The following is a 21,160-nucleotide window of genomic DNA, read 5'->3' as shown; positions in this document are numbered from 1 at the left end:
AGCAGTTAGCATAATGCTTTTCAGCCAAAGACATTTTAGAATTTAAGAGTTGTTTAAGTTGACTTCATAACAGCCTGCATCAATCTAACCTATGGTTGTAGCTACGTAGCTATGCAGGCAGATGACGTTCAGCATTCTTTATCCTGCTTTTTGAATCCATGAACAAGCAAAACATTATTAAACTGTAGTCCTGGGCATAAAATACCAGAACATATTTTTAGAAAGAACTATAGGATTTAATACTTTCAATGCTTACATGTGACTTCTATTGAATTTTGCAGAAAGGAGAGCACATAGCTTTGAAATGAAGGCTAGACAAGTATGTGTACCTTAAAGGCAGATGCCATGAACACAAAAAAAATTACATTACAATGGATTTCTGGAGATGAAATACTATAAAGCATTTAGAAGCTTATACTTCTATACACTGCCGAGGAGCATTTTTATTGAATTTTACAGAATAGAGAATAAAGAGGATCTGCTGTCTCAGCATCACAATTCATGCACACACACACACACACACACACACACACACACACACACACACACAGACACTATGTTTAATTATGGTCTTTAAAAGGCAGATGATGTATTAGTTTGTGAGGTTAGCCTGACACCATCACCAGCAAACATGCCTTCATTATCCCTACGTCTCATCCTCTTGTGTTTTATATTCATCATTACTAAGAATGAGCTAAGTCAATTAATACCCACAACAAGAACAAATAAGCTAATAACAGACAGATTTATACGCCTTGGAGAAGAAAGCATAAGGTTCTTTAGTATATTTTTGTAGGGATATAAGTGAGTAGTTACACTGCAATGTTCATTAATAGAATTAATCAGTAGCCAATAACAATATGTCGCTTATTTTCTGCTGACAGGTGAAATTAAGTATAATATACTGATATTATGTTTGTATTATAAAAAAAGCTGCTATGATAAATATTGTTATATTAACAATGTTTCAAATGACTATGTGCATATGAAAGAGGTCATTCATAGTGACAGTATATCCATCTGACTGCATTTCCCCTTAGCTCTACGGAGCATTTTAGCATTTTCATCTTATTATTGTTTTGAATTCATGGCCCGCAACTTTACTGTTTCGATTCAGTATCAACTGCTCTCATCAGCGGAATTTCCTGATGGCCACAGTTTTCAGTGAGGAAGCTCTGATAAACCCATTGTTACACACTACCCACTCAGCATAAACAGCAGACAGACAAAGTTAGAAACTACCTGGTGTATCTAAAGGAGCATTTTAGCTGCTAAAGAGCCCGATTTTCTTTCCAGGAATTGGTGGTGACCAAACCAGTGAATACCGGACTTATATCCTTCACATGGACACAAACACGACTCCACATAAATGTGAATGCTACTCCCTTTAAGTGAATTAGTTATTCTTTGCCATATTAACTTTATATTGTGAAAATATGTCAATGTTTTGTGTGCAGCTTGTTGCACTGCCCCCAAGTGGCCAAAAAAAAAAAAATATATATATATCAATGAATACTTAGTAAAGTGTTTAGTAAAGTGGAGGAACAGGACATTTTTACCAACATTTGAACTGTTTTAAAAGACTATGAGGACAAGAACTAATGATGAAAAACACAACCTATAACATCTGATACTACATTGCTGAAAGTGTCGAGTCATAGATTTAAAAGTCTAAATTCCAAACTAAAAACAAAAAACAATCCAGTACTGTATTGATGACAGGACCCTGGTCCTGGCCTGCATTTGAATATACAATGTAATGTATGTATTTCATTGGTAATATATAAATGAGTTAAAATAACGCTTAACGCTAGGGTATGTAATTTTGGAGACACTACCAAGAGACAGCTAGATTTTAGAAGTCTCTAACCAAAAAAATCCCACCCGTTGAGACTGAATGAAATGGTTAGCTGGGATTATTACAGGCCTGCATAGCCACAGGTACCCAGTTTCAGAGCATTTGATTTATTGATTGCTGTCAGAATATAAAGATAATTTCAACAAATACAACAAAAATGCCTTCGAAATACATTATCTACCCTAGCTTTAAATGTTATAGTCAGCGATTTTCTTTTTAAAGATCCAACATGCTGGAGTACACAGCCAAAACAACAAAAAAATGTGTGTCACAGTCCTACTACTTCCACACTGCCCTGTATGACTATCATCATATCTCAAGTGGGAAAACGAAAAGCCACAGCAGCTCTGAAGCCAAGTGGTGAGTCATCTTAAATGCAGCTAAGTCTGTCAGTTCTTTGTGTGTAGAGCTATAAAAATAACACAGAATACTATCTAAAAATAACAGACTGTCTTGAACTACAGAGACACTTATTTCTCTGTTTGAATGAAGTTGCTAATAACAGACAGCGAACAGCAAAACATCTCTACAAAGGGAGTGAATATGTAATTTCTCTGCTGAAACAGCTGTGACAATAAACATTTAATCAGTTATTATATGTATTAGATATTAAGCTAATAATATGTGATTCTAAAAGTCTATTAATGTCTTAGGCCATACATTAACAAAGTTAAATGTTAGAAAAAACATCCCTGTCCTCTTAAAGTTGGATAAGAAATAAAAGCACTGGAGGAACAGATAGTGACACTAACCGGAGGCAGCCTGTGGCGTTGCGGAGGACCTGGGAGGAGTGTAGGTGCAGCTTGCGGTCTTCCTGTGTGTGGGGGGAGGTGTCCCAGCCCGAGTGGGGGATGATCACAGCGTTGGTCAGCACGGCCAGGGCATCCTGGATGATGGGCATCTTCAGGGCGTCACATGACGACAGGTTCCACAAAACACCTGAAGAGGACAGCAGGGAGACAGGAGGTGAAAACCAAACCAGAGGAAAAGGAACACCACAGGAGGTAGACAGGAGAAGAGACAGACACAAAGAAAACCCCAGGGCAAAAGCTTGACTTGCTTTACAGCAGTCTGAAAAGCCAGACACATGTTTTCAAAACTAATACAATGGCCCTTTTTTTAAATGGAAGACATTTTGACATGTCACAGCAGGAAAATAACTTCTGTGAATAATACAATTAATGATGGCTGAATTTCATTTAGCTACTTCAGTTGCATCAACAAAGTTTGTGGTGAGATATGTGGGACAAAAACACAGGAAAAAGCACAGTTTGTTTGAGGTTTGCCAAAAGTGACTTTCAAAACAGCTTAAAAAATGTCAGGCTTTTTATAGTTTAGCTAAGAAATCTGCAGAAGGAAGCTGTTTTTAGTAAAATGTTCAGATAAACCAACTGAATGCCACCTGCCCAGTACCAGCACAGCTAACCATGAAAGTTAGTTAGGTAGGTAGATTTATTTTGTCACAATACAACAGGTTATAGAGTGAAGATTGTAACTCCCTTTTGCTACATACCAGACCAGACACATTTATTTAAAAGCAATTGTAAAAATGGTAAAGAGAAATAAACTATATTCAGTGAAGCAGTACTGAGGATGAAATTGAGTTTAAAAGTCTGAAAGATGTCTGGTCTGGTGTTGCTGCAGCAGAAACTCATCGCTTCCCAGAAAGCAGCAGGGTGAACAGGCTGTAGCTGGGTGGGTACTGTCCTTTAATATCTTTTGGGCTCTGTGCAGGCACCTCACCTCACAGATATCACTGATGCTCAGGAGATGGGTACCAATGCAGTTTTATTCACCCGCTGCAGAGCCCTACTGCCCTCGGCCGTGCACATCCCTTGCCAGTTTGTGATGTTTTCAGTCAGGATACTTTCCATTGCTCCTCTGTAAAAGCTGACATGAACTCTACACTAGCTAGCTAACCAGATTGTTAATAAAAGCAAAAAAAGATTTTTGGAGATGGAGGAAAAAGCGTGAAAATGGTAATTCCTTGTATAGCGGTTTTCTAGTCTTTCAACCTCTCAAAGCGCTTCACTTCTCCTCATCAGAAGCAGGAATGAAAACATTTACGGTACAGCCAACAGGACGAAACTGGATAGAACCACCAACCTTTAAATTAGTGGATAACTTGCTCTACTTCCTGAGCGATCGTCGCCACATTTGACCCTGACGTTTCACATTTGGAAAGGACTTGTGTATTTTAAAATTCTCATGTCTTAAAGACAACATGTTTTTAGCTTTACACGTCACATCATTACAAAGTTAATTTCACATGTCAACTGAAACATTTGTAACGTTTTAATTTCACAGGTGATACATTTTATTTTATATTATATATATATATATATATAAAAAACATTTCCTCATTTTTGTTTTCAAAAATGTTTGGGAATCCAAACTTCCAGTGTGACAATTTGACATGCAAACTCACAAAGGACATTTTAATATATAAATGTAGATGTAAATTGAAGTTTGGAACATGGAATTTAACATTTGGAATTAGGAGACGCTGAGAACGACTCACATTACTCTCAAACTTTATTCTAAATTATGAAAACATGATTCTTGGTTTCACATATTAAAGTAATTTAAATGGAAATTGTCATTTTCTAATACTTTATAAATAAGTCCAAATTCTCCAGTTACAAAACGTGTTTAACTGCTTTTTTTAATTAAATAAATGTTTACAAACGTAAACATTGTTGTATTTTACCATATTTTAATTACACACACACACACACACACACGCAATTATATGTTCATTTATCTGTGTGTAGCATGAAGGGACTACAAACTTGTGTTGTATAATGGCAAATAAACAACCTTGTACCTTATAAAAACAAATCCTCATAATATAGTATAATTAAGTTACTGTTTATAGTCCTATTATCTAAGAGATACTGACACGTGTTTAAACATGTGTCAGTATCTCTTTCCTCCTAGTTGTGGCAACTCATGCTCACTACATGAAGTGTATTATGTTAGATAAAGGACATGAAAAATAAAATCTGGGGGCCATTATTCAGTAGCTGTCAGCTTTTAAAAAACTTTTTAAAGGAATGTTCTAGAACAGTGAAATGATTCCACAGAATGGAGCATGATGTCAAATCATCACTTGTCTTTAATTCATCACAATGATATCACCATTGCAAGGTTCAGTGTACTTGCATCCAATTTCAGTTTGAGCTTTCCCTTGGAGCACACACTAGCTATCTAGAGAAACACAGCACAAACTATACTTTGAATAATTACATTTCAAACAGGTAGTCGCTATGATGCCAGCCAACACTAACCCTAAAACCATGAAAATGGAACAACTCATGAATGAACTCGACCGGGCAAAGACAAATGAGAAATGGCTGATGGACCAAAACAAGGAGCAGAAAAGAAAGCTCTCCGCCCTCATTGCAGTCGAGCTCTCTTTGAAAAAAGAACAGCTTGAGGTTTCTAGGCTGAAGAATAAAGCCAAGGATCAGGACGTGCACGTGGACAAGCTGAGGAAAGACCTGGAGAAGGCCAAAGCTAACCTAAAGAATGAAGAGACCCAGAGAGCTCACCAGAAGAACATTTCCGAGCAGAGGATTTTGGGTCTCGAGAAAGATCTTCTTGAATTTAAAAACAAATTCTTCTTGGAGAAGATGCTGAGGGAGCAGAAGGAGAAGGAGCTGGAGAAATTCAGTGCCGCAAAGGAGGAGAACAAAAAACTGACCTTGTATGGTCAGACACTGCGTCATCAGATTCAAGAGCTGACAGGGTTTAAAACCTATGCCAACAAAAAAATTGAAGAACAGCTCCAGCAGTTAAAAAATAAGGACATGGAGCATGATCTGACAAAACAGGAGTTGAATAAAATAAGACACATGGCAAAACAATACAGCGACCTCGTGGAAAATCTCATGCCTTATAAAGACAAACTTGAGAGCGTACAGAAAGAAGTGGAGCAACAAATATATGAACTTAAAAAACATGAAAAACTAAGTGAGGATAGTAAGAAAAGAATTCATCAGCTGTCAAAGGAGACAGGGACATTGACAAAGACAATCGAGGACTTGTCAATTTTAAAGAAGATGGCAGACAACAAGGTGGACCAACTAGAGCAGGATAACATTACCCTAACAATGGAGTTAGAAAATCACAAAAAGGAAGCCGAGAAGCAGCGTAACATAATACTAAACCTGGAAACTGATCTTAATAGCTACAGTGAACTGAAAAATAAACTCCAAAATAAGGAAAAAGATTTCAACAAGCACACTTTGGCCAGAGATCAAGAGATAGCCCATCTTAGGAATTTGATAAGCGAGTCAGAGAACCTGCAAAGAATGCAAATTATCCAGAACGAGGCTATCAAGGCGGAGAGAAACCTCACCGATGACAACTTGTTGAAGGCTCGGGCGGAAATAACTCTCAAGAACAAAATAATTCAAAACCTGAATGATGAAATCAAAGAGCAGAATTGCGATATCAATACAAAGAACACAGAGCTGGTCAAGACTAAGAGGGAATGTCTTTCTGTGAAGAACCAGCTGGAAAAAGTGAAGAGGCAGCTGGCAGAAACAAAGATAACACAGGAGAGCTGTACAACTTCTGCTGGTAAGGACAAGACCATGTTACAGAAAAAACTGGCCCAGATGGTGGCAGAGAAGGACAAGTTGGAAAAAGACCTGCAGCACTACAACGAACTGGTAGTACAGCTGCAACAGAGGATCAACGTCCAGGAAGCTGCCAAGGTCGCCCAAGAACAGGCGCTCAAAGAATGTGAAGAGGAAGTCAAGTTTGTCCGGACGGAGAACGAGAAACTTGAGCTTCATTCTTACATCATGAAAAGAAAACTGTTGCTGCAGGTGGGCAATTTCCAGGACAAGTCACGCCGAAACAGAATTAGGGGTACGCAGAAAAATCTTCAACCCTGTCTCAAGGTGATGCACAACAAGCCCCGCCAGTACCAGAAAAAACAACTGGAGGAAAAGGACAAGGAGATTGAAGAGCTGAAGCGCAGGTTGGCTCGGCGGCCGGATGGCGCGATAGAGAAGCTTCAACGGTGTCAGTGGGATAACAGACGCCTCAACAAGAAGTTTGTGGCATCACAGGGCTTCCTCATGGCGTATGAGGCAAACTACAAAAATATGAAAGAGGAGAACAAGAGGCTGACGGATGAGCTGAGGAAGCTCAAGATGGAGTGTGGAGACCACCCAAGGTGCACCACCCACTTGCCACCTATTTCCAAAAAGTTCCAGTCACCCTCTGAGGACAAATCAAAGGATCAGCGTGAGTCAAGGCACACTCGCTTCCCCCTCATCTCCACCAAGCCCCAGTGCGAGTCTGAAAACAAGTGTGCATTTGTCCCCCTCCCTCCCATCTCCTATATGTTCCAGTGTCATGGAAGAAAAATCAAGCCACACCCACCTCAATCTCTGTAAGCATCAGATGCCCTCGACAGAAAAATGAATCTGCGTGGGTTTCCTGCAGGTGCTTCGATTTCCTCCCACAGCACCAAAGACATTTATAAAGACATTTGCTGCTTTCACGTGTTAAAAATAAACAAATACAAAATGAAACACAATAGTAACTACTTTTTTACTACTTCCTAAAGCATCACATTAATGTTGTATGTAAGTATTGCTAATACACAGATCTTAGCTAGACTTTATAACTTAATAAACTGATGATTAAGCTGCGGTTGATTTTGGATAATAATTTTTTTATTTTAAAGGAAGAACCATGTTGAGACTCGAGTAGCACCACATGTGGGATAATACTGTGTATACTCTAATGTAATCTATGTATTCTTGCTATTGTACGAGTCACGAGTCAGCTAAGAAGAAAAACAGCGCAAATGTGCAAATTTGTACTCTTGGATTCAAACAAATTCTTTCATCAGAGAACAAGGAATGGAGCTGTGCACAGATTTGTAAGCGGAGTACAGATCAACACATGGCTATTTATTTTGTCTCAGCTGACCCCAGGAGGGGGGGTCCATACTTTTGATCTGTGTAGGGGGGAACTGACAAAATACATTAAATTTGCTGTTGCCACTCCATTATAAAAATGCCGATTAATAATATTAATGCACTGTCAGGAGCTATCATGCAATTTAGTTTATATTTCACTCCACTCCGAGCGGAAGCTATCGAGCCTATCTTGCTATGGTTAGCACTGATTCCAACAGATGTTAGTTTTCACTGATGTTATTTCAGCACCCGCTGCATTAACACCTCCTGCTCCTGTACACTCCGCACTCCACCAGACTGTCAAAACTCACAGCAATAGGTAGCATACTCCTGTAAACACAGCTTACTTTTGTCCCAGGGCTTTTAATCAGGCCCTGAGTAACACATAAAACAAATAACTGAATTATTAACTATTTTGGTAATTTTAACTGAATAATTGCAAAAGTAAGTGCACAGATTTGGCACAATGATAAAATAATTAGAAGGACAGAAATACACACACAGCAAAAGTACACAGATGCAACTCCTAATTAGCATCCTACATCTTTAGTTACGCAGGAGTGATGTGTTCAAATGTTGTTCCAATATTTCAAAACATAATCTTTAATTTATTGCTCCAGGTCGCCATTGTGCCCCTGTAATTAATTGAGAACAACGTTTAAAAAAAAATTAGCAGTAGTACTGAAGGCAGTAAATCACTTACACAAAATTTCCCTGCACCTCTCTCTTGCTCTAAATCCTCACCTGAATTCAACATACAGTGACCAGCCAACCAAGAAAATAGAGTGAGTTTTCTCCTGCCTACCAACTACTGCTAGTGTTCTCACACACACACACACACACACACACACACGCACACACACACACAAGCTCTCCCTCTCTAGAGACTCACTCTCCCAGACACACACACTTTCAAGAGAAGGACAGGGAGGGTAAGATGCAAATCATCACATTTTGCTGCAAACTGCTTTCTTGAGTGGTTTTACAAACATACTCATACACACAAATTGTGAGGATCAACGCAACACATCATAAATGTTGTTGACCTTCATCTGGCAAAGTGTCTAGATGTCCTTATGTACTCGTATAATTATATGTTTGTGTATTTGATGGTGTCCACCTCTAGTCATAGCTGCACATATCTACCCCTCTCCTTTATGGGTGTAATTATAGCTGTAATAGTGATAAAACATTATCCTTAGATCCGTGTGTCTGTGTGTTTGGACCATCCTCTCTTAGTGCCTTGTTGATGTTCACCCTTGGCTGAACAGCGACTGTGTAATTACAGCTTCTGTTATCTGTCTTTGTGGGTTTGTGTGAATTTGTTCTTGCATGTGTGTACACATGCGTTTTTGTGCGTGTGCTTCTAAGCCCCCTCGACAAATCAGTCTTAACTCCGTCAGCCGTTTGGACAATGTTTATGTGGAGCGTTAAGGTGGCAGATTCTGTTTGTGGTCAGAAGGTTTCTAAATGACTTGCTTCAGGCGGCTTGATGGCGTAATTAGCTGGGCCCGTCACCTTAACGAAAGTGTCTTCTCTCGGTCTCATCTTATCTGCTGCTCAAGTGGGCTAAGAAGGAGAACTGGGCTTAGATAACCTCGACATTTGATGCGAGATGAAATAATTCTAGCTGACCTTGATAGCCACATCTGTGAGTCAGCGAATGTTGCTGTGTTTTTCTTTAAGAGACTTAATACTTCTCATCCCATGTGTAGTACCGTGACTGAAAGCAGGGCAAACTGCAAAAAACCCACCTCCTAACAACTGCCAAAGTCATTTATTTACTTACACTTATGTTGTATTTTATTAGCTAGCAAACTGTAGGGTCTGTTACATTCATGAGTAACTGTACGCAGCGGCTTGGCTAGCTGTTCGTCAGCAAACAGCTCCAATGCATAAGCCAACAGTTCATTTAACCACTCTTTCTAGTTTTATATTTCTACAAACATATTTTATATACACAAGTTGCATCAAGGTAATAAATCCAGTTTGGAGTTCACAGTTTTCATGGTCCTAAGCTAGCTGTTACCTCCTGCCTCCAGCCTTTGAGCTAATGCTAGCAATTAAGGCAAAATATGAATGTATTGTCACGGACACATGCAGAGATGTAACTGAGATTAAATTGTTAAGTTGTTTTTGTCTTTTTTTTTTTTTAAACTGAATGACTCATTTTACCTGTTTTGCGCCATATTATGTTAAAGGATTGGTTCACCCAAATTTCAAAAGAATATTTTACCCATAGTTGTAAATGAAGATAGTTTTGGTTTCACTCGGTCAAAGTCAAAAAGATTGTTTTTCGACTTTGAAAAACAAGTCAAAGAATTTAATTGTGCTCGTGAAATTTTGGAGAACCAACCCTTGCAACTTAAACCACTAGGGCAGAGCATGTTCATGCCATACAGGTGTACATAATTCTTTCATGAATGTGTATGTCTGAATCATTACTAAAGTATTTTAGTTAGGTGCTGGTTACAATACATGTCAGAAAACACTGGTTTATTCTTGAAGAACACAAAGGCTGCTTACTGTTATGAAAATAATCTAAATCATCCTGCAAAATCTGAATATATTCACTGAATAATGCATTTGACGTCCTATGCTAAATTGTTAGAGGCCAGCATGCAAAATTCTATTGTTATTAAACTGTTTTTCTCACATTACATGCATGCTAATGTTACTCTGACTTTTGTAATTTGTTAAATCAGCACGTTCAGAAGAAATTTCATTTTTTTTTAAAAAGGCTTTTTCAATCAAAGAATGTCATTCTCATCTGTAACTAAGTGGCATCTAAACAACAGTTTTTGTTGCTGTTGTTTTTAGTAGTGGTCCACAGAGTAAACATGCTGTAAGGAAACTAAAATATGTATGTAATTAACTAGCACAATTCTCATACAAATAATAAACTCTCCCACTGAGGAGGATGTCCATATTAGGCATGTAAAGTAAAAGCACTGCGGTTTACTAAGTAATAACCATATATTGTATATGGTAAAATGTAATGCACAACACATGATGTCATGCTGCAGCTGCAAGAAAAAGATGATATTTTTATTATCTTGAGTGAAGTCAGCTATTTGCCAGCATCACTTCTTGCTGTGCCGAGAATGACATCATCTCCCAAAGGCAGTGGGGTTTTATCTTTGATCTGAAACACACACACACACACACACACACACACACACACACACACACACACACACACACACACACACACACACACACACACACACACACACACACACACACACACACACACACACACACACACACACACACACACACACACACACACACACACACACAGAAACGGTTTCACATACACAAAATAAATACCCCCTCACATTAATGCAGGCTTAATACACATGCGTGCACACACATGCACACACACATCTAAGCTCTATGAAGTAGTCACAGCCACACATATACAAGGCCATGAGTGCCTGAGAGATGAACGGGGTTAATTGCCTCATCCTTACATCATGAGTGGCAGTAGGAGGTTATATGGAGGGAGGGGAAATGAATATGTTGGCTCTCTCTCTTTGTTTCTGGAGCCATTTCCCATCACTCATTTGAACCATATTTTCATCCCTGTTCTCTCCTCTGCAATCCAAACGCACATCTCTTTGTTCACCTCTTGATCTTTTTTCCCTCCTTTTGTTCCCCATATCTCTTTATGTATTTTGGAGTGTTTTTTGTGGACTCCTGTCCACATTTGGACCTCACTGAGACCTTTAGAGAGAACAGTTTGAGTTTACAAAGTGAGTATTGTTTATTGTTGTTTGTTTTGTTAAATTTCTGGACTTCACCTTTCCAAATGTGTTCAAGTTAGGTGTGTACTGTTTGGGGGATAAATAATGAATTTAGTCAATGTTTTCACAACTGTAACAAAACCGATGTATGAATTAAGGTTCTCCAGAAGTGCATCTTTGCTGGTCGACACAGAAAATATATATATATTTTTAAATCGGTATTCGTAGTCAAATCTCGGCAATACACTGTGGGGACATGAGCACCAAGCAAACTGATTAGTTGACCTATCTCCTGCAAAGATTACAGATTACAACAGGGAGGAAATAACCTGTGAACGTTATCCGTAAAATCTGTACATGGCTGAAACCCATGCATGTTTGCATGTTTCCAAAAAGCAGTATATATATATATATTTGTGTGTGTAAATACACTGTTTATAAATTCCTTTTTGCCAATTCAGTCTTTGTGTCCTATCTAAAATCCTTAGATTAAAGGGAATTAGATGTCAGTTGGATGTCTGTCACAGACAAAAGCATTGCAACGACTGACACTGCCACATCAGGTGGCAGTGTCAGTCGTTGCAGGTTAGGAAAATTTATATTGATTACCTGTTACTGCTGTAAGTTTCACAGAGAAACAAAAAGAAAAGCAGAAGGATATGAGTTCAAGCAAATCTTGATGATGAAATGAGTAAGGAGAATCCAACTCTGTTATGAGAGTTGTGCTGCTAAAGGCCTAGACTGCTGGAGACTTCCCATGATGCACCGAGTTCCTCTCTCTTCTGCTCCCTCTTCATGTATTCTGATCCTATTAATGCATGTTACTAATTCATTATTATTATCACTAATGTTGCTATCAGTATTAGTACTATTATTATAGATATATTTTCCGTGTGGATTTTGCATCTGGCTGCAATCTGATGTGAAAGAGGACATCAGTAAGGACCAAACAAACTTCAGAGACCCTATCAGTGCCAACGACCTCTTAACATTATTTCTTAGGAAAATTATAGGTTATTTTGGATTTGGATTGGCTGTCAGGGTTTCTATCGTTCATCAAATAGCTCTAAAAATGATCCTAACATTATTGTTTGCCACTGTCTTTGACGTCGTAGATTTCCAACAAATGCTGGTGTAATAAACTTAGGACATGTGATCAGCAACTTGAATGCCATAAAGTTTTATTTCACATTTTCTGATTATTACTTTTGTTATTGCAATTAAAAATGCCACTGCAAAATTGTTTCCTGGGTGTAGACATGCATGTGTATATGTATACAAAAAACTAAATATATTGTTTTATTTTACTATATTTGTTTGCAGCCTGAAGGGACTACACACAAAACTTGCATGTTTTAACCTATTCTATCATATCTGATATCATCTATATTGTCGTATAAGTAAATAAGTACTTTGCAGATGAAGGCAGGCAGAAATAAAAGATAGAGACATACACAACTACACTATGTTAATAATACTACAAACACATTTGGAGGTAATATCACTGGCTCCCACCACAATGAGTTTCAGTCTGGTGGTAATGGATGCAACCTTTTACGGGTTGAGCCTGAGAAACTCCATTAACATCCTGTTCAAATGAACTGACAAATAAGTTAATGAACACAGTAAAACTTAAGGGAACACAGCTGCTTTAATTTTGTAAATAGTCCACAATTTCTATTGCAGTTCCCATTTAAGCTGTTGTTCTCCATCTCTTTGCTTTGCCTAAACTGGATGAACACTGTGACTGGATTGCATCCATACTGAGGAAGGTATGACAACTTCCATATCTACTTCTGAAGAGCTGACACCAACGTGAGCAATCCAGACATGTCACTTCCGATGATGTGTGCTGCTGTGACCGAATGAAAACGTGGCATTGTAATGACAAGTGGAACCACAGCTACTGATGGCATGCAGACTTTAAAAGGGAATAAAGAAGTTAAAGAAGGCGCAGCACTGTATGAGTCAGAGAGGGCAGATACCGTGGTGCTGCCATTTCTCTGTAGCTCAGTTAACCTCACAGACACAAACATATTCACTCCTGGGTTAAATGGGCCTTGTGTGGAATCAACATGACAACAACAAGCTCCTGTGAGGATAGAAATGTACAGATCAGTGATAACTCCTTTTAGAACTAATTAGTAATCATAAATCAGTTCTTAGCTCATGTAAGCCAGGATTAATACTGTAGGTGGAAGCTAAAACACACAAGATCTGGTCTGCTGTAAAAGCTTCTGCACACATATACATCACACAGCATCACAAAGTTTCCTTCAGCCCCAAATGTGAAGCACAAACAGGCTGAGCTACACACTTGGCTTGCTGCAATAAAATTACTCATAAAGTAACTGTTGTTGCCATTTTCATATTGCTGCTTTGTGAAGCAATAGTGATGCAACCTATACGCAGGTCCTGAAAGCTTTTACATTTGCTGTTCTAAATGTCAGGTAGCTTTCCAGGAAAAGTCAGCCACAGAATAGGTAATGTGCTTTCACGTTGTTTAGGGTAAACAAAGTAAACTTTTCATATCTTAGCGTCACACTACTGCTTGTGCTTGCAATGTGTTGTTAATGTAGAAATGGTGAATATGAGTATAACAGACACACAGATGATGATATGAGTAGAGTGACCTCTCTGTGGAGACAGCTCCGACCTAACAAGAGTGCTTCAGGCAAGAAGAGTCCTGGAGCTGAGAGCCACACAACATTGTCAGGGTCTCACAGCGATGGCAATTTTTTATTTTCTGCCTAATAAACTAATTTAATGACCTGCCTTTGTCTGCGTGCTAATGGACAAGAGCTGAAAAAGTGTGGTTAAATCAGACACAAGGTCGGCACATCCTTCACATAGCGTACAAGAACCTACGCACTGGTTTTGACTAAACAAAATCATATTGGAAAATGACAGCCTTCACAATCACCAGATCTCAAACCATATGTACGCCTATGGGAGACTTTGGACAGTGCTCTCCACCATGTTTATCAAAACACCAAAATCCAGTCTGATTTTCCTTTCACTTCTCATCCACCTGTAAATACATACAGCAAATAAACCTTTCCACTGCAGGAATATAACAATGTAATCTGAGCCTAAACTTTCATTTTAGGTTACGGGAGGTTAAGCTTGTGAGGCTTTGCTACTACACTCTTCTAGCATTTCGACTATAATTTATTTACTTACTTACTTTTCAGACTTACAAGAGACATTTCAGATATAAATTATTAAAAAGGCAACAAGCTTTTTTTGCGCTGTTTCGTAGGCAAGTGAAGTAAGCACTCGTGGAACAGACAACAATGGACACACGGAGTTGATTTTGTTATTGTTTTTCTTTCTGAGCTACTGAATCAAGAGCATTGCTGGGGCCAGTGCAAGTCTCTTGCTGAAAATGTCCTCCAGCGTGTCAACAGTTCATGCTTTTGGGTTGCTCTACTACATGCATTGTGATTCTTTATTTTTATGTATTGGTGACATTTAGAACAGCAAATGTAAAAGCTTTCAGGACCTGCGTATAGGTTGCATCACTATTGCTTCACAAACTATATTTTTTGACAGACGCTGAGAAATCTTTTGGTCTACTTTTTGGTGTCTACCCACTGACTTTAGCGCCCTCTGAATAGCCTCCTCTCCCCAATTACTTATGAAAACCAAGACATCTGGATGTGTTCTCCAACATTCTTTTTCTGCTTTGGGTTCACAGTTCATGATCCCCGAATGTTACGATGACGCCTTCTGACTACGGACAGCAACAGTTTCACTCACCCAATAAAATGTATCTCCATTTGAAGACGGACTGGTACAAATTTTGTTTATTCATGTTCGTACGATGTATCTAAATGTCTTTTACTGTAATACCACCACCAGGTAGATTTCTATGATTCAGACTGAAATGTCTGCTGTGATGTAACAACACATCTGCTGGATTAATCATGGTTGAAAGTACAAACCTCAAAAACCTGGGCTGCATGTTTTGTTGAGTTCCTGTTTTGGAAAAGTGCTTGTAGATACATGTGTGCACTGGTACAAATATATATGATTTATATGTGTGCACTGGTACAAATATATATGATTTTGTAAAAGCAAACACACACACACACACACCTCTGCTGTATGCTACATTTAATCTGCAGAGGTAGAAATAATATCCACTCAGCTTTACTCCCTTCAAATAATCATCTTTAGGTCTGAACATTAAAGAGAAAAAAAAAGAGTATTAAACCACGGGGGGGGGGGGGGGGGGGGGTACTGAAGAGCAGAGGGCAACAACCTTGTTTGTGACTTTGTGCCATCAAGCAAACCTGACGTGTGACAGAGAGAAAGAGTGCGTGTGTGTTTGTGAACAGGCCTTATCGTGTATTTGTGTGTGTAGCTGAATGTGTGGCTAGCAAGGCAGGCAGCTTGACTTCCCACTGCGATCCTGATTCAAAATGCACACCAGAGAGAGGCAGAGAGGGTAGGCGATATGGAGAGAGTGAAAATAGGGAGACATAGAAAGGCAAAGAGGACAGGAGAGAGACATGAAGAGAAGGGGAGACCAATTACGAGAACCCAACCACAGAGGGATAAGAGAGCGAACGAGAGACAGCGGAGAAACAGAGAGAGAGAGTTATTTCCTCTGGGTCTTTGAGAGAGAGAGACGAGAGAGGGGAGCGCGGCCTGTCTGCGTCCGGTCGGTCGTTCAGCTGATTAATTTGTGACAGGAGGGATTTCTTTGCTGCGTGCCTTGAATTGCTGCTCTAATTTATATGGTAATCTTCTTTAAGACTCTAACAGCATACAAAAAACCTTTTATTTCCATCTCTGCTAAGCCTAAACCGTTTTCTATACTCACTACACACATATAAATATACATAAATGCGCAGAGCACACGTAGGTCATATCCCAAATGTGATTATATGAGGGAAATGTGAGGACACCTCTCAGTTTCACTTTCTTGAAAAGGTGTCCCTGCGCTGGGAGGCTGTTCGGCTTGTGTTAGTATTCTTGACTGCCTCTTATTACCATGAATAATGCTTTAAATGTTTCACCCTCACCCCATGCTGAAGTACTGCTGTATATAATTAAAAGAGTGGACAACGGCTCAAGGGCAGCCTTTGTGGGATACAGGGACAGGATGGAAAATATGTTTGGGTGTAACTGACTAAGTCTGCATCATGTAGAATGAAAGGTAACGGTAGGAAAGAGTCCCATGTTTACAGCTTGAAAGTATTCATATCATCGGACCACTCAAGACAGTTGTATGATAGCAGAGTTGGTGAAGTGAGGACTAAAAATTCAGTGAATCGAAAATTCAGCAATATATCCATTTAGTTTGGGTTTAATTACCATGAACGATGGACTTTGGCTGACAAGAGGCATCCACATTTATGTTATTTAATTGTAATTAAAATTTGGATGTCAAAAATAAAACCTATTGCCAGACAAGAATTTTGAAGTTCTTTTACTAAAATTCTTTAAGATTCTCGCTTTCTGCAGTATCTGCGTATGGAAAGTAGTTACGTCTAAAGTTGGCAAAAGGTTTTTACATACATTTTAGTCAAAGTATGGTTAGGGTTAGACAGCTAGAACACTTTTCAGGGAAGTAAAAGATCACGATTACGATGAATAAAAAGACAAATGTTAACAGCTTGTCTGTAACGGGACACAAACTTTAGGCAGACGCGGTACACGCTTAGCCAAATCACAATTATATTTGTCCCTACAATCATACTGTTCCCATCTGAAGCCTTTATACTAATCACTGTCTAGTGTGTAGGGTCTCTACACCTCACTTTTTGTTAACATCACCTGAGAACTGATCAAACTGCTATAGAAAGCAGAAATAGCTAAAATCTTGGTTTCTGACATGTGGAGTCTTGAAATATCATGCTCTTTACAGGCCTGCAGCAGAGATGTTTTCATGAGCGTGGGTGCTGGTAAGAGAAATCAATTTTTCTCATTTTCCCCCCTCGGGGATTCTGGACGTAGATCAGTTTGAAAATTGAGTGTTATTCCTCTTTTAGCTCTTTAGGTCTCTACATGCCCCTCCAGAGGTAAAAGTCCTTTCAGCGTGTCGTCCGTGTGAATGCCAGTTAGAAAGGAATTGCCAGGATATTTACAGTAAAAGCTGTTTAAAAAAAAACACTGGCAGATGCACTGCTGGCAATCTTTTATTCCTTTTGGCAGTGACTTTAGAACCTCAAATTAATCAATCCTGACTATATTTTCCCAATGCAGATGATTTTTGCATTTACTGACATAATACAAATCTGCTGTGGATGTAGAAGTGCAGTGTAGCCCCTTGCACATAATATCAGTTTGACAAGTCAACACCACGTGTCAACTAGAGTGTTGGGAAGCAGTCAGCTGGTAAACATTTGTCATCTTTGTATCCATATGAACATGCAGTGAAGCCATGCGGTGAACGTGTGTGTGTGTGTGCGTGTATGTACAGTACAGTGTGCTTTGTGTGTTGTATAGCCGGAAATTCAGTAAATGTTCCTCTTCTGTGTGTGGGTTTGTACATGAGAGCAACATGTGTCTGCATGTGTGTGTATCTGAGTGAAGTGGATCCTATGTGCATTTGTACATTTGTAGACAGGAATGAGTGCACATCAGGGCTGACAGTTCTCCTTCTGAGGGTTACAGTATACTTTTAATATCTTTATAAAATCTGAGTGGTTGTAAGCAGGGACCCAGCCAGGCTTTTAGAAATACTAAGGCCATTTTCTCAAAAAATTATTATCAGATAATTCTTGCCAGCAAACTTCTTAAGAAATTATTAAGAAATCAGAGATGTTTCAACATACATCGTCAAATGTTTTAAACCCCTATCTGCACTGTCAGGAATTAAATTGTGGTGGGAAATACAAAATCCTTTGTTTATTCATTTAGTTTGTTGGCTTAAATATGCTGAGTCTGAAATATTTTGAATGATAACTTTGGTTTTGTTTTTTTTTAACCTGGATCGTATTTTCCCATGTTTTTGTGTCTATGTGACCAATTGGGGCTAATTTCATTTTTTGAAATTGGTCCAGTATAGAGCGGCAGCAGCAAGACAGGGTTGCAGCAAGCCCTGTCAAAGTACGTCCACTAAAGCGCTTGTTTTTGTTCCGTCCAGGTTGACAAATACCAAAGTTACCCCGCAACATTAAACTGTAAAATCCCAGACAGTTACTGAAATCCCCTTAAACTCCCAGGGCTGGTTATATGGGAGTGTATGGGAGAATTTAGCTCACCGCTTCATTCACACCTGAAAAGGTGATCCAGTTATATAACTAGGATAATAAATTTCAAGGTCTGACTTTTAGTATTTAGCTTTGTTGAAAAAGGTGTCTTTGTTTCACTGCATATAAAAATTTTCAGTATGTGAACACACAAGCAAACACGTGCTAGAAAAAGTCCTGGTTTGTCCCCAAAAAAGGGAGTGGATTATGGAAAGAATTCAAGAGAAATACTGTGATCTCAATTTATGATACTCGCCCCTGCTGCACATTCAATAACATCCAAATATTTGTAAATTGTGATTTTTTTTTTTTTACCTGTGAGCAGCTCTCGGATCTCCACATCTGTGGTCTTTCGGAGCAGTCGGACCAGAGCCGGTATGCCTCCGCAGTTCTTCAGGGCGATCTTGTTGTCGTCATTGGCTTTGCCGTACACCAGGTTCCTCAGGGCCCCGCAGGCGCTGCGGTGCACGTCGGTCATCCGGTGGTCCAACAAGTCCACGAGCAGCTGGATACCGCCCTGCCGCCGGATCTGGCAGAGACAGAAGAAGGAATTACGGGGAGAGCAGTGTGAAACTACTAATAGAAGTGTTTCAATGCATTTCTGCCAATTCTCTCCTAACAATAGGTCCGTTGGTGTCAATATCAGACATTAGGGCTTGTTTACCTTAAGAAAATAAGAATTTCTCACTTTTGATGCTGTGATTGCAGAAGATTATAAGTTATCATTTAAATATTCATTTCTACTGTGTGCAGTGACTACTGTGGCACTGATGCGAGATTTATTTAAATGCCAGCCACTGTTCTTTCTGTCCCATCGCTCCACTATGTGTCTGCAGCCCTCCCTGCTTTCCTCCGTCTAGACAGAGAAAATGTAGGGCAGACTGCTTGCTTTCTATAAAAACAAAAAGAGCCAATTTAGTAGGGCTGGGTATCGAGTTCAATAATTTTTAGGCACCGACCGAATTGCCTCAATACCATCGAGTATCAAAAAATGTCTTTCGGTACCAAATTTCGATACCTAAAAGGTTCTTGTTAACGCCAATGAGCCAATAAGCATGCAGCATTTTTGATGTGCCCACATCTAAAAGTGATGGCTGCGGTGATGTAAACACTACCTGTTACGCACAGACACGTGGCTCGTGGATTTAAAAGACGTGGAGAAAATCAAGTGTGGCTTGATTCAACAGCGCGCGATGCAATATTTGCGATGTAAGATAATTGCTGCCAAGAGCGGCGACACGACAAACCTGCTGATGCCCTTGACTGTTCATGCAATAAACTTATCAGTATCAGTAAGTGACGCCACCTACCACTCTATTGTGATAGTTCACCTCTTCCTCTAGTGAGGAGGAAACTTTGATATGTAGTGGCAGAAACTTGTTTCCGTGAGATGAGAGATTTCTCTCTCTTTCTCTCAGGCCTATTGCCATGAATGTTTAGGTTGCAATGTTGCCAGAGCACAAATTCACATTTATACAAAGAAGATATAATTAATAAACAATGAAATTACATTATAAAAACTAAAGAAAGAGGAATAAAAACAATTTTTGTTGAATTTTTCTAAGGAACAATTATTAAAACAACAAACTATTAATGATAATAATGTGATAATTAAGTTACTTTACAAACAACAATGGTTCTCCGTTTGTTGAGAATAAAATTGGTATCGAAAAAAGTATCGTTCAGGAACCGGTATCGAAGTCGAGGTATCCTATCGAAAATCTTTGAACGATACCCAGCCCTACATTTTAGCGAAGGATATTGCACATAGATGAGGCAGTTGTGCTTGTGCTCTAGATAAAGGTACACCAGCATTAACATCATTACAGCAGATTGACTTTAGATACCTAACCAGAAACTGATTATTTATTTCCTCAAGTAACAGGCCCTGTAATGACTGGGTTATGTGAAAATAACCTTTATAATTATGATTACATTTAATTTGATCCACCCAAACACAACAATCAGCAGAATAATTACTGCTTTATCTCACTTGACAAGGAAACATTCATCTTAGCATGGGTTGCAAATAATGAGTATACTGATTTATCTATTGGTAAGTTGTCATTGTTTTGAATTAATCAAAGTTCTGTTGATCCATAAAATGTTGGAAAGTGACAAATACTCATTGCAAGGTCCAAGAGTCCAAAGGATTGTCTTCCAATTGCTTATTTTGTCTGAAAAACCCGACGAAATTAATACTGACATGAGAGAAACTGGTTTTGGCAACTATTTAGGAGAAATGTATTGAGACTATTAATCAAGTACCAAAATTATTTTTCAGTCTTGTCTTCCCTTAGTGAAATAGAAGCAGGGATATAAGAACTAACACAATAAATCAAGCGGCCATATGTATGTAGGCCAGACAAATCCCTCAGCATCCTGTCTATTATTTCAATACTC

At 38.9% G+C, this 21,160-nt stretch overlaps 2 protein-coding genes across 12 annotated transcripts in view; one reads left to right on the top strand and one right to left on the bottom strand.

Moving 5' to 3' along the window:
• ctnnd2b (catenin (cadherin-associated protein), delta 2b) overlaps positions 1-21,160 on the bottom strand; it is a 163,320-nt gene that overhangs the window by 29,117 nt on the left and 113,043 nt on the right. For all 11 annotated transcript variants that reach the window (XM_038718780.1, XM_038718782.1, XM_038718781.1 and 8 more), the window contains 2 exons: positions 19,073-19,286; positions 2,611-2,797 (listed from right to left, as the gene is read on the bottom strand). In XM_038718780.1, the coding sequence (XP_038574708.1) occupies positions 2,611-2,797; positions 19,073-19,286 (401 nt within the window). The remainder of the gene's footprint in view (positions 1-2,610; positions 2,798-19,072; positions 19,287-21,160) is intronic.
• Positions 5,025-7,385, top strand: LOC119902534 (cilia- and flagella-associated protein 58-like). Its single transcript, XM_038718792.1, has one exon. The coding sequence runs from the start codon at positions 5,128-5,130 to the stop codon at positions 7,270-7,272; it is 2,145 nt and encodes a 714-aa protein (XP_038574720.1). The 5' UTR covers positions 5,025-5,127; the 3' UTR covers positions 7,273-7,385.

This window comes from Micropterus salmoides, unplaced genomic scaffold (genome assembly GCF_014851395.1).
Source record: "Micropterus salmoides isolate LMB-PRFRI ecotype aquatic unplaced genomic scaffold, ASM1485139v1 Ms_hic_scaffold_14, whole genome shotgun sequence".
Lineage (NCBI taxonomy): Eukaryota > Metazoa > Chordata > Actinopteri > Centrarchiformes > Centrarchidae > Micropterus > Micropterus salmoides.
Note: the sequence above shows the minus strand (reverse complement) of the source record. Positions and strands in the feature narration are given on the sequence as shown.